We start from the raw sequence: 13,769 nt of genomic DNA, 5'->3' as shown, positions 1-13,769 counted from the left end.
TGGTGACTGCCGGTCAGTACGTGCGCGCTCACACACTGATTAACGCTGTTATTTGGTGACTGCGTGGTCAGTACGTGCGCGCTCACACACTGATTGCTGTTATTTGGGTCAGTACGTGCGCGCTCACACACTGATTAACGCTGTTATTTGGTGACTGCGCGGTCAGTACGTGCGCGCGCTCACACACTGATTAACGCTGTTATTTGGTGACTGCGCGGTCAGTACGTGCGCGCGCTCACACACTGATTAACGCTGTTATTTGGTGACTGCGCGGTCAGTACGTGCGCGCGCTCACACACTGATTAACGCTGTTATTTGGTGACTGCGCGGTCAGTACGTGCGCGCGCTCACACACTGATTAACGCTGTTATTTGGTGACTGCGCGGTCAGTACGTGCGCGCGCTCACACACTGATTAACGCTGTTATTTGGTGACTGCGCGGTCAGTACGTGCGCGCGCTCACACATTGATTAACGCTATTTGGTGACTGCGCGGTCAGTACGTGCGCGCGCTCACACACTGATTAACGCTGTTATTTGGTGACTGCGCGGTCAGTACGTGCGCGCGCTCACACACTGATTAACGCTGTTATTTGGTGACTGCGCGGTCAGTACGTGCGCGCGCTCACACACTGATTAACGCTGTTATTTGGTGACTGCGCGGTCAGTACGTGCGCGCTCACACACTGATTAACGCTGTTATTTGGTGACTGCGCGGTCAGTACGTGCGCGCTCACACACTGATTAACGCTGTTATTTGGTGACTGCGCGGTCGGTACGTGCGCGCGCTCACACACTGATTAACGCTGTTATTTGGTGACTGCGCGGTCAGTACGTGCGCGCGCTCACACACTGATTAACGCTGTTATTTGGTGACTGCGCGGTCGGTACGTGCGCGCGCTCACACACTGATTAACGCTGTTATTTGGTGACTGCGCGGTCGGTACGTGCGCGCTCACACACTGATTAACGCTGTTATTTGGTGACTGCGCGGTCGGTACGTGCGCGCTCACACACTGATTAACGCTGTTATTTGGTGACTGCGCGGTCGGTACGTGCGCGCGCTCACACACTGATTAACGCTGTTATTTGGTGACTGCGCGGTCGGTACGTGCGCGCGCTCACACACTGATTAACGCTGTTATTTGGTGACTGCGCGGTCAGTACGTGCGCGCTCACACACTGATTAACGCTGTTATTTGGTGACTGCGCGGTCAGTACGTGCGCGCGCTCACACACTGATTAACGCTGTTATTTGGTGACTGCGCGGTCAGTACGTGCGCGCTCACACACTGATTAACGCTGTTATTTGGTGACTGCGCGGTCAGTACGTGCGCGCGCTCACACACTGATTAACGCTGTTATTTGGTGACTGCGCGGTCAGTACGTGCGCGCTCACACACTGATTAACGCTGTTATTTGGTGACTGCGCGGTCAGTACGTGCGCGCGCTCACACACTGATTAACGCTGTTATTTGGTGACTGCGCGGTCAGTACGTGCGCGCTCACACACTGATTAACGCTGTTATTTGGTGACTGCGCGGTCAGTACGTGCGCGCTCACACACTGATTAACGCTGTTATTTGGTGACTGCGCGGTCGGTACGTGCGCGCGCTCACACACTGATTAACGCTGTTATTTGGTGACTGCGCGGTCAGTACGTGCGCGCTCACACACTGATTAACGCTGTTATTTGGTGACTGCGCGGTCAGTACGTGCGCGCTCACACACTGATTAACGCTGTTATTTGGTGACTGCGTGGTCAGTACGTGCGCGCGCTCACACACTGATTAACGCTGTTATTTGGTGACTGCGCGGTCAGTACGTGCGCGCGCTCACACACTGATTAACGCTGTTATTTGGTTTTAATGACAGCCTTTATTTGTGTCTTGGTGCAGAATGGCAGTGTGAACGTGGACAGTGTGGTCACCGTGGCAGCGAGACTTGCTGAGGCTGGTCACTACGGTGCGGAGCGGATAGCTACGGTGTCGTCTCAGCTACAGGAAGACTGGAAGTCCCTGACATCAGCGCTGGAAGAACGTAGCAACACGCTAGCTATGGCAACCGGCTTCCACCAGGGGGCAGAGCAGGTGATCAACACACTCACAGTATGTTATGTTGTCCCAGGTCTTATTGTCCCCATGGAAATGTTTGTCCAACTGAATGAAGTATGGACATGGACACTTTACTGGCCTGGACTAACAAAGTACTCGGTTCTGTGGAGTCTTTATCAGTTCTTGTCCTTGTCTTCAGTTCCTGCTCAGAGTGGAAGGTTGGGTTCAGGTGTGCTCAGAAGGGACGTTACCGTCGGCAACAGCAGAGCTGGAAGCGTCTATTAAGAAACACCAGGAGCTCAACAAGGAGATCTCTGCTAATTATACACAGGTACCCATGTGTCCAGAAACACGGCAAACACACGTCTGTCAAGCACAAGTCTGGCCATATGCAAAATCAGCTTTTTGCTCTGAACACCACCTGTCTGTCTGTCTGTCTGTCTGTCTGTCTGTCTGTGTGTCTGCCTGTGTGTCTGTCTGTGTGTGTGTCTGCCTGTGTGTCTGTCTGTGTGTCTGTCTGTGTGTCTGTCTGCCTGTGTGTCTGTCTGTCTGTGTGTCTGCCTGTGTGTCTGTCTGTGTCTGCCTGTGTGTCTGTCTGTGTGTCTGTCTGTCTGTGTGTCTGTCTGTGTGTCTGTCTGTGTGTCTGTCTGTCTGTCTGTGTGTCTGTCTGTGTGTCTGTCTGCCTGTGTGTCTGCCTGTGTGTCTGTCTGCCTGTGTGTCTGTCTGTGTGTCTGTGTGTCTGCCTGTGTGTCTGTCTGCCTGTGTGTCTGTCTGTGTGTCTGTCTGTCTGTGTGTCTGCCTGTGTGTCTGCCTGTCTGTGTGTCTGTCTGTGTGTCTGTCTGTCTGTGTGTCTGCCTGTGTGTCTGTCTGTGTGTCTGCCTGTCTGTGTGTCTGTCTGCCTGTGTGTCTGTCTGTCTGTGTGTCTGCCTGTCTGTGTGTCTGCCTGTCTGTCTGTCTGTGTGTCTGTCTGCCTGTGTGTCTGCCTGTGTGTCTGCCTGTGTGTCTGCCTGTGTGTCTGTCTGTGTGTCTGCCTGTGTGTCTGTCTGCCTGTGTGTCTGTCTGTGTGTCTGCCTGTGTGTCTGTCTGCCTGTGTGTCTGTCTGCCTGTGTGTCTGTCTGTGTGTCTGTCTGCCTGTCTGTCTGTCTGTCTGTGTGTCTGTCTGTGTGTCTGCCTGTGTGTCTGTCTGCCTGTCTGTCTGTCTGTCTGTGTGTCTGTCTGCCTGTGTGTCTGTCTGCCTGTGTGTCTGTCTGTGTGTCTGTCTGCCTGTCTGTCTGTCTGTGTGTCTGTCTGTGTGTCTGCCTGTGTGTCTGTCTGTGTGTCTGTCTGCCTGTGTGTCTGTCTGCCTGTGTGTCTGTCTGTGTGTCTGTCTGTCTGTGTGTCTGCCTGTGTGTCTGTCTGTGTGTCTGTCTGTGTGTCTGCCTGTCTGTGTGTCTGCCTGTCTGTCTGTCTGTGTGTCTGTCTGCCTGTGTGTCTGCCTGTGTGTCTGTCTGTGTGTCTGTCTGCCTGTCTGTCTGTCTGTGTGTCTGCCTGTGTGTCTGTCTGTGTGTCTGTCTGTGTGTCTGTCTGTCTGTGTGTCTGCCTGTCTGTGTGTCTGCCTGTCTGTCTGTCTGTGTGTCTGCCTGTGTGTCTGTCTGTGTGTCTGTCTGTGTGTCTGTCTGCCTGTGTGTCTGTCTGTCTGTGTGTCTGCCTGTCTGTGTGTCTGCCTGTCTGTCTGTCTGTGTGTCTGTCTGCCTGTGTGTCTGCCTGTGTGTCTGTCTGTGTGTCTGTCTGTCTGTGTGTCTGCCTGTGTGTCTGCCTGTGTGTCTGTCTGTGTGTCTGCCTGTCTGTCTGTCTGTGTGTCTGTCTGTCTGTGTGTCTGCCTGTGTGTCTGTCTGTCTGTGTGTCTGCCTGTCTGTGTGTCTGCCTGTGTGTCTGTCTGCCTGTGTGTCTGTCTGTCTGTGTGTCTGCCTGTGTGTCTGTCTGTCTGTGTGTCTGTCTGTCTGTCTGTGTGTCTGTCTGTCTGTAGGTCAGTGAAAGTGGTAAAGCCTTGTTGGATGTCCTCCAGTGTTGTTCCCATTCAGACTCTGAAGACTCTCCAAACAAACCAGATTTTAATTCTGCCACACATGGCATCATGGGAGTTCTGCACCAGGTCATGCAGGTAGAGGACACTTTAATTTTTCCTTTGTCCCCTTGTCTCACTGTCAGCAGCCCAGCGGGAGTTGAGACAGGCTGATTATGGTAATGTTTTTTTCTGATGTCAGGGTCACCATGAAGTGGAGGGGGCGTGGCAGCACCGCAAGCTCCGCCTCCATCAGCGCCTGCAGCTGTGTGTCTTCCAACAGGACGTTCGACAGGTAGGACAGTCGCTGTTAGTGTGCGTTTATAGAGAGAGCGGCGACATGACGAGTCAAAAAAAATCAGTCATGTGACTCCTGGTGCCTCTTGGTTCCAAATTAACATTGTCTGTTAATGTGTCTGTATGTAAATCCAGCTATTTTATTTATTTATTTGCTGAAAATGTCGGGTTGTTGTGCATTTGGAGGCACAAATAGACACAAGGGCTTCGAGATGTACAGATTCCCTTCAGATCCAAACAGAAGAAACATTTAGGAAAATAAAGTCAGTGTGTGGGATGGAAGTGACTTCATCATCAAAGCTTTGAGAGGTCAATTTATTGTTCAGTCCCATGTACCGAAACCGTCATTGTATAAACCAGATATTCACAGTCACCAGACAAAAAAGTCCCAAAGTTTTTGTGTTGTTTTCCATGTAATAATCATCGTATATAACTGATTTTGTACATCAGATAAAATGTTCCATCCGATCACAATGTTATTTCCATTAAACCCCCTCACATGTGGGACTGGAGACATTTCTGTGATTAAAAGTCTGACCGTTTATTTGTTTCACACTGTGTTCAGACTCGGACCCGCAGCCTGACTTGAACCTGTTAAATCAGACACAAAAGGCTGTGATTTGACACTTTCACTGCTTCGTCTGCCATCATATTCTAACAGTTTTTACAGTGTGATTCCAAATGGATCAAAGAAGTCTGCACATTGACAACACAAAGTCGGAAAAAGGAGGAAAATGTTCAGTTTACCTTTGATTTGGAGGTGATGATTGTAGAAATAAAAGCTTGTTGAGGGTCAAATTAGTCCAGAATAAAGTATAATCCAGAGACAGAGAACTTTAAAACTGTCACACACGTCACTGTATGACACGGAGTCACAGAGCTGCAGAATAGAATAAATCAGGCTTTAAATTAATGAAATAAATCATCAGAAATTGAAAATTTGACATCTTAATATTTTTATATTTATTTTGATATCACCTGTACCTGGATGTGGTTCAGTGATTTAAAAAATGTTGAAAACATTAAAGGTTCATTCAGTAGTTTACCGCAGTTGGAACCAAAATGGCGCCGTGTTCTGAGTTGATGCCGCTCTCTCTATAAGGCACACTAGTCACCGTGGGCGACGCCTCCTTTGCTCCGGTTCTTTCTCAGTCAAATCCAGATCCAGGTTTGGATCCACATTCGGTCTGAGACTCAAGTCTGGAGTTAAGGTTCCTGTCTGTGTCTCAGGTGCTGGACTGGGTGGAGCAGCATGGCGAGGTTTTCCTCAACAAACATGGCGGTGTGGGGAAGTCACTGCATCGAGCGCGAGCGCTGCAGAAACGCCACGATGACTTTCAGCAGGTTGCCCAGGTAACAAAAGGTTCCATTATTGAATTACTCTTTTAATGGCAAGGTCTTTTAGGTTCATGTTGGTTTGAAGTGTTTTGTGAGATTTCATGGTGGACATAAAAACTGTCATCATGGCATTTGTTCACAGAGGAGGATGATGCTGATTATAGATAACTATACAAACTCAGACATCACTAAAAACAAAGGAGGACTCAGGACCTTTACTATCAACAAAGAACCAAAGTGGCTCCAGGGGATTGCTCTGTGGTACTCCATATGTAACGTGGTGTCAGTTATGTTGATGTTTGTTTCTCAGAACACTTACACCAACGCTGAGAAGCTTCTGGAAGCAGCGGATCAGCTGGCTCAGTCTGGAGAGTGTGAAGAAGAAGAGATTTATCAGGCAGCTAGAGACCTGGAACTGCGGATGCAGGTACAACAATAAAAAATACAACGCAATGCTAAAATACCCTCGGCCGTATGAGCATTGTGTTCTTTATAATTTGCAGTTGTTTTATTAATTATTAAGATCCTGTTGTTTTACGTACAGTTTGTTCATGTTCAATAAAGCATCAATCAATCAAAATCAATATTTATGTTTCAAGAGCAGAAGTTGTGCAAATCAAGGAACATTTGTAGATTTCCCTCTGGGCATTTGCAGGTATTAATAAGTTGAGTTAGTGGAAGTTAGCATGCACGCTAACATCTGTAAAATGTCTTGTAAATGACTCCAGAGGTAGAGAAGCTTGAATCTTCGACTGGACTGGGTTGCTTGACACGAGGATGTTTCACTTCAATTTGAAGAAGCTTCCTCAGCTAAAATTCTTGCTCTGGTAGTCTGACTTCTGTCTTGACCCTTGTAGAGAAGAACAAACAGAAGCCACAAAAGCTGGAGTTTTAAACCTAACCAGACCCCTCCTACCGAGAGGCAGACTGTTCTTGGCTAGTGACTAAACAACTGCTTTAATTAGCACCTGTTGTGCTGTAGTTGGCACCCTCCTAATGACAGGGCAGCTGTCCCTCCTAACGATGGGACTGACGACTCTCCTGATGGCTCTCCTGATGAGTCTCCTGATGACGTGAAAGACTCATTACCATGAACAAAAGACTGTAACTGCGTTGACCTGAGTACCCCATTGTAAACAGGGGACAAAGTGTGTTTCAGACCCCCCCCCCAGTTAACCCAGCCTTGAGTCATTCACGTCATCAGGAGACTCATCAGGAGAGCCATCAGGAGAGTCGTCAGTCCCATCGTTAGGAGGGACCGCTGCCCTGTCATTAGGAGGGTGCTAACTAGAGCATAATAGGTGCTAATTAAAGAAGTTGTTTAGTCACTAGCCAATAGCAGTCTGCCTCTCGGTAGGAGGGGTCTGGTTAGGTTTAAAACTCCAGCTTTTGTGGCTTCTGTTTGTTCTTCTCTACAAGGGACAAGACAGAAGTCAGACTAGCAGAGCAAGAATTTTAGCTGAGGAAGCTTCTGCAATTTGAAGCGAAACTTCCTCACGTCAAGCAACCCAGTCCAGTCGAAGATTCAAGCTTCTCTACTATGGAAACCACCTGGACAACTGAGAGGCTACACAGAAAGACTCCAGAGGTTTTATCAGGTTACAAAAACAGCATTTTCAGATATGGAAATGTTTATTTCTCACTAGCTTTTACATAATATATGACAAAGAGGTTATATTTACACACAAACAAAACAGAGTTTTGCAGCTAGCTACCAGCCTGTGACGTCACCATGCTAACGTCTGTGAAATGTCTTGTAAATAAGTTCAGAGGTGTTATTAGGTTCCAAAAACGGCATTTTCAGTTTTAGAAGTGTTTATTTCTTGTTAGTTTTTACAGAATATATGAGAAACAACACAAAAGAAAGCGGTTTTGTCGAGACCAGCCACTGACATCACAGAGCAGCTCTACTCTGATTGGCTGTCACCCCGACACTCAAAACAAAACGGAACAGATTGAAACATAATGTGACATTTTAACCTGTTACAATAGGTCAAGGTTAGCGATCTTTGAACTTGTCCAAGGTCTGTGTCCCAAGAATGTTTCCTGTAAATTTGAAGACTCTGGCAGTAATAGAACTGGACTCATACTGAACCCAGACAGATGGACAGATGGACCAACGGATGCAAATCCTTTGCAATACCTGATGGCCATATTTGATGGCCTACGGTAAAAAGTAACAAAAGAACACTCACACTTCAGCTGATGCCTCAAACAGTTTTTAGCGGCCTTCCTTTAGTGCTGAGTGTCTGTTAAAGGCATCAAAGTGTCACTTATGTTTGTTTGATGTGAAATGACCTCATAGTCCTGATGGTCTGCACAGAAAAACTCTTCCACGATAACATTTAGTCCAGAAGAAGCTCATCTTAAATCTAAAGCAACAAATTTAACTCGTTTGTTTTCACTGTGAACATTGTGGTTCGACTATATGCAGATGATATGTTGAAGTTTCTTATTTTTCTGTTTGTCAGCCCTTTTACAGTTGTGTGTGTTGACATCTTATTTAAGCATGTTGCATGTCTGCAGGCGTTCATCCAGCGGGTGGAACAGAGGAAACTGCTGCTGGACCTCGCCGTGTCCTTCTACACGCATACCAAAGAGGTACCAGGAAAAAAAAAATCTAAAGATATGTCGCCACACAAGTTTTACGATGCAGTAATTTACATAAAACACATCAAACTCAGATTCAGATTCAAGCTGTTGGCCATTAAAAAAATAGATGTATATGTGTTTAAAATGAGTTCAATCTTATTTAAAGTGAACTCAAAACAACCTGAAACCATTTCAGTGCCGAACAGTTTGAAACCAGATTGTTTCCTATTTATGTTGAAGCTGGTTTAATTAGTTTTTCACTGCTGGTTGTTACCATTTTTAAATCAGAATCGCACATGATCGATTTAAACCTGTTTAACTTCAAACTAAACTTTAAATGTGTTGTGTTTTTGTGTGATTTTGAGGTCATCCAGTGTGGAATCAGGAAATCAAACAGAAAAAACTTCTGTCATATCACCGTGTTAAAAAATAGAAAAAAAAAGAAATGATTTTGGATTTGCTTTGGATTTGATTTTGGATTTCATGGATTTTGCTGTGACCCACTTTGCAGAATCCGAACTTGAGTGTTTCTGCTCCAGTGGAGACTCGACAGTTTGAGTAATCCACTTAACGGATGGACGGAAATGAAACTCTTCTCCGGTGAGCGTGAATCAGACTCAGCCTCCTGTTTCCACGGATACGGGATCCATACTGGTCCTCACAACCAGAACTTGTGCTTTTCCACTGCCCAATGATCCGGTTCTGGTTTCAGTTCAGTTTGATTTCCTGCTCCCTGTTTTTGAACTGATCAGAGTTACATGATGGGTGCTGCTGGTCTGTGCCTGTAGGGGGCGTGACTGAGCTCTGGTGACCAAGTGCTGTGGGCGGAGTCATTTCTGCACCATGAATAGAACACGTTGAAAAGTGAGAGAGACGAAGTCCGATTGTTCTGCACTAATCCTGGATCAGGATCAGGGTTTTCCCTCTTTAGAACTAGTACCAATGCTGAACAGGGTTGCGGGTTCTAGTTCCAGTAACTGTCACAGTAGAGAATTAAACTTTTTCCTCCTACATGAAATTCAAGTCCTGTAAGATCCACTTTGTCTATAAAAAACAAGCTAAATATCAGCAGCCACAGCACAATACTGCCCCCCTTGTGGGGAAGGTCACTGAGCCCTGAGCTGAGCAGTGACCTTGAACTTGTTGTGGTTTTGTGGTGGTTAACGCTGTGACCTTGTTGAAGCTGTCGGTGTGGATGGACGGCCTCCAGAAGCAGATGTCCTCTGAGGCCTGTGTGTGTCCCGACACCGTGGACGCTCTGCAGACGCTCATCAGCCAGCAGCAGCAACAGCAGGCCAACACACAGGTACCTCCTGACCTTTGACCCCCTCACCTTAACCACTACCAGTAACTGCTTTCAGCCTAACACGCTGCTCGTCTCCTCTGACCTCTAACCCCTGCACTAACCCGAGTCTAACCCTGATCTGCAGGAAGCTGCAGTGAGTGTCATCCGGGAAGGAGAAGACCTCATCCTGCAGCTGAGGTACACAAACACACGCGACACACTGACAGCGAGTCCACGTGCAATGCGCACAGGAAGCTGATCTGGTACCCGCAGTGTTCTTTCCACTTCCTTTATGTGTGTCACTCATTGACTGACTCAGCCGACCAATCAGCTTAGCCGCTGTGATAACTGACAGAAGCAGCGGTTTGTCTTTGTAACATTAGACAGCAGAGTCCAAAGTCCAACAGAGTCTGACGTTTTTTCTTATTTCAGTGTGTGTGTGTGTGTGTGTGTGTGTGTGTGTGTGTGTGTGCTGCTCTAAGCCTCAGCATTTATCACACACACACACACACACTCATTTCCTTTTCATATTGTGGTGAGCTGCGTGGGAGAATGAAGACCGAGCCACAGCTTTCGTCTTTTCTTCACTCTGCCTCTGTGCTTTCATTTTTACACACGACAACACAGAGACAATGGCGGACGTCATCACACGTATGATACCGTCAACATGACCCAACCATCTGATTTAAATACATTTGCATATTCAGATGGAGGAGTGGACAGATAGGTGTTTGGCACATGTTCATGCATGTTCTGTGGATGTAAATGGTAAATGGACTGCATTTATATAGCGCTTTTCCATCTGAATCAGACGCTCAAAGCGCTTTACAATTATGCCTCACATTAGACCATCACCTCCCCCACAAAGGGAAACGTGCTTGGATCCCTGCGTACGCAAACTTGATACATCTGGATATTTTTGTGCTGACGCCAGTTTCTTGGTTTTGGCGTACGCCATGTTTCAGGAGGAAATCCACACAGGTCTTTGTGCATGAGGCCTCTGGTCACAAAGCCACCTGTCTCACATGCACGCCCAACATATTTCATTTTGTTTTCATGTGTGTTGTTTTTTAATACTAATCTTTGTTTCTTGTATATGTGCTCATTTTATTTTTTCAATTATTCAACTGTTTTTAAAGTGTAGGTGACATGATATGTAATGTGTTTTTTTTGAGTATTTAAGGCTAAAATTAAACACCAGTTTGAAATTTAGTCCTTTCCTGGTGCACTGTTACTGAAGAGATAAATATTCAGATTTGAATGCGCGCACACTAAAAACAAACATTGAAGAAGAAGGAGGAAGTGACATCAGCACGAGAACCATTAACTTAATAGCCCCATTCATTTATGGATTAATTTATGGATTTGAAGGGGTGGTGACCAAGTGGTTAATGTGCTTGGTTTCAGTTCAGAAGGTTCCGGGTTCAAATCCTACCCCTGCCACATTTCTCCATGTAATGTGGAGTTGCGTCAGGAAGGGCAGCCGGTGTAAAGCTTGTGCCAATTCAACATGCAGATCCACCTTGGAGTTGCTGTGGCGACCCCAAGTGCAAACAAGGGAGCAGCCGAAGGGACTTATTACATGCTACTGACAGCCCCGTTTCCACCGAGTGGTTTAGGTCAGAGCTGCACCGTGTCTTCGGTGTCAGAGTGATTAATTCTCGCCAGCAGAATCCTTTCGATTGGCAGATGGAACACTTATATTGACAAGTGCACACACACAGTGTCTGCTGCTTCTTCACTCGACACGGAGGCAAAACTGACTAATTTCACATTATTTTATTTTATTGTTTTGTGGACCATGGGAATTTCATTGCATGCAGACTGAGTAGATGAGGGCCCTGCAGCGCAAAGCGGCCCGGGGTGGAAACAAGAGGATCCATTCACAGGAGAGACTCGATCCATCACCCACAGACTCAATGAATGGATTACACCTGTAACTGACCGTGCCGGTACCGGATCAGTACAGCAGAGACCCGACCTATCATGGACTTTTCTTCAGCCAGGACAACAAATTAAATTATTTTCAGATGTTTTCATCAGACTGAAGATGATCTCACTGAAACGGACAAGTAAGACTATATTATTTACTCCTTGTGTGAATGGTTTTAATATTTAATAATAACATGTTACACTAACGTACAGTACACTAACTGTATTCAAAAAGGAAACAAGATTTATTTGAAGAATAGCTGATATTTTCAGTCCCTCCTGACATTTTTCAGATCTGAAATGCATGTACCTGTTTCTAAGAAAAATAAATCATAAATAAAAAATACACACTTCCTCATCATTTTTTTCTTTTGTCACAGATAGTAAAACTAGTTTTTTTTATCAGTTGATTACACCAAAGAGCTGGCAAAAAAAACAGACAGTTTATTATCTCCACCTGCAGGCCGAAATCACCTGCATTATTTATTGTTTTATTTTATAATCACCATTCTGTGTTCTGAACTCTGCCATTAAATATCTTCATTGTTGTCAGACTGAAGGTTTTCCTCCAAGGTTTCTTCCTCATTGTGGTTGAAATAAGGTTCAGACCCATCAGTCTGTGTCTGCACAGGTTCTTCAGAATCACCTTCAGACTGCACTTTAAAAAAAACCCTCCACACTAAAAAAAAATCATCCAAAAACAGCTCGACCTCCGCCAATTGATTTGGGTTTGAATCATCAGGTCGTGTTCTTGTGATGACGTAGGAACAATATGGCCGCGGCTGAGGGCTGAAATAGAGCGCAGGCTTCAGACAGCTGTAGTTTATCCTTCACATGCGCACTTATCATCGACTGCTATTGTTCAGGATTTTTTGGGGTCACCTACAGTCAAGTCAGGTATGGAAGTATGCACTGTGACCATGAGTCTCCATGTCCACCACAGAACATCACAGAGTCCTGATGGCACCTACGCAGGCAGACAACTGGTCCGTCAGTTGTCCATCAAGTGGTCCCACCTCTCAAAAATAACCATCTACCTGCTGCAGACAGGTGAAATGTGGGCATGTCCTTCTCCAGTCTCTGGGGTTCTCAACAGTGAGGCATCTGTGTGCTGGATAATGTCCAGAGAAACTCACCACATGGACTAAATGTGGTGTCTGATGTTCCCTCACAGTGTCAGTGATCCTCCTCATCAGAGTCTCACTAATTAACTGTTCATTGGACACAAAGATCCTCTACAGAGACCTGGTACCAAAGACATCCAGTGCTCACCTTAGGACACTGGTGAGAGTCCAAGTCTGACAACCAAACAGTAAGACAGGAAGCACCAGGACCCTAAAGACATGGACCTTCATTCTCCTGCAAAGATATCAGCATCAGCAAACACCTCTGACTTTTGATCTCATGACTCAATAAGCTCTTCTCAGGTCTGGACATCTCTGATGGATGAGCCCAGGAACTTGATGGGTTTTCACACATTGACTACTGTTTCACTAACTGGGCAGTTGCAGGCACCTCACCTAAAAAACGTCTGAAACTGCATTTATTGCTATAATGAGTAATCTGAGTCAAACCTTTAAACACACAGTGGGGTAAAAAAGTATTTAGTCAGTCCCTGATTGTGCAAGTTCTCCTACTTAGAAAGATGACAGAGGTCTGTAATTTTCATCATAGGTACACTTCAACTATGAGAGACAAAATGAGATAATAAACCTCGGTATTAAAATCCATAGAGCAGCTGTATAACAGAGCAGTTAAGATATATGACAGACAATCTAACTTGTATCATCACTGGAAGGTTCTGGAAAAGCATAAGTTTTTAGACTTTGAAAATCTGAAGGTATTCAAATACGCCTGTTTCATATATAAATGTTTACATGGACCAACTCCTGTTAAAGAATTCATCCACATAAAGAGACTCACAGGGTACAAGATCTGACACAAGAGTGAGATGACTCATAGAAGGACCACCTTTGGTCAGAACATGTTATTCATTAAAAGGTGGACAAGCTTGGAACAACCTCCCAGTCACAATCAGGCAGAGCACCACCTTCAGTGCTTTCAAAGGACAACTGAAAGTTTGGTTACTGACAAATCAAACATGCAACCATCTGGAGCCTAAAACACAGTTCACCTGTGGAGGCACCACTCCAGTTTCTGTTTCAGTTATATGTACACAATGCCCTTGTGTATTTTATTTTATTAAACGGTTTAGTAGTCTTTACACAATA

At 45.7% G+C, this 13,769-nt stretch overlaps 1 protein-coding gene across 1 annotated transcript in view; it reads left to right on the top strand.

Annotated features, from left to right (window-relative positions):
- The window catches only part of LOC117520386 (kalirin-like), a 167,552-nt gene that overhangs the window by 29,627 nt on the left and 124,156 nt on the right, over positions 1-13,769 (top strand). Inside the window, 9 exon segments of the mRNA XM_034181767.1 lie at positions 1,898-2,089; positions 2,253-2,384; positions 4,059-4,193; positions 4,297-4,389; positions 5,622-5,744; positions 6,040-6,156; positions 8,256-8,330; positions 9,505-9,627; positions 9,752-9,804. Coding sequence (XP_034037658.1) covers positions 1,898-2,089; positions 2,253-2,384; positions 4,059-4,193; positions 4,297-4,389; positions 5,622-5,744; positions 6,040-6,156; positions 8,256-8,330; positions 9,505-9,627; positions 9,752-9,804 — 1,043 coding nt within the window.

Source organism: Thalassophryne amazonica, chromosome 1 (assembly GCF_902500255.1).
Source record: "Thalassophryne amazonica chromosome 1, fThaAma1.1, whole genome shotgun sequence".
Classification (NCBI taxonomy): domain Eukaryota; kingdom Metazoa; phylum Chordata; class Actinopteri; order Batrachoidiformes; family Batrachoididae; genus Thalassophryne; species Thalassophryne amazonica.
Note: the sequence above shows the minus strand (reverse complement) of the source record. Positions and strands in the feature narration are given on the sequence as shown.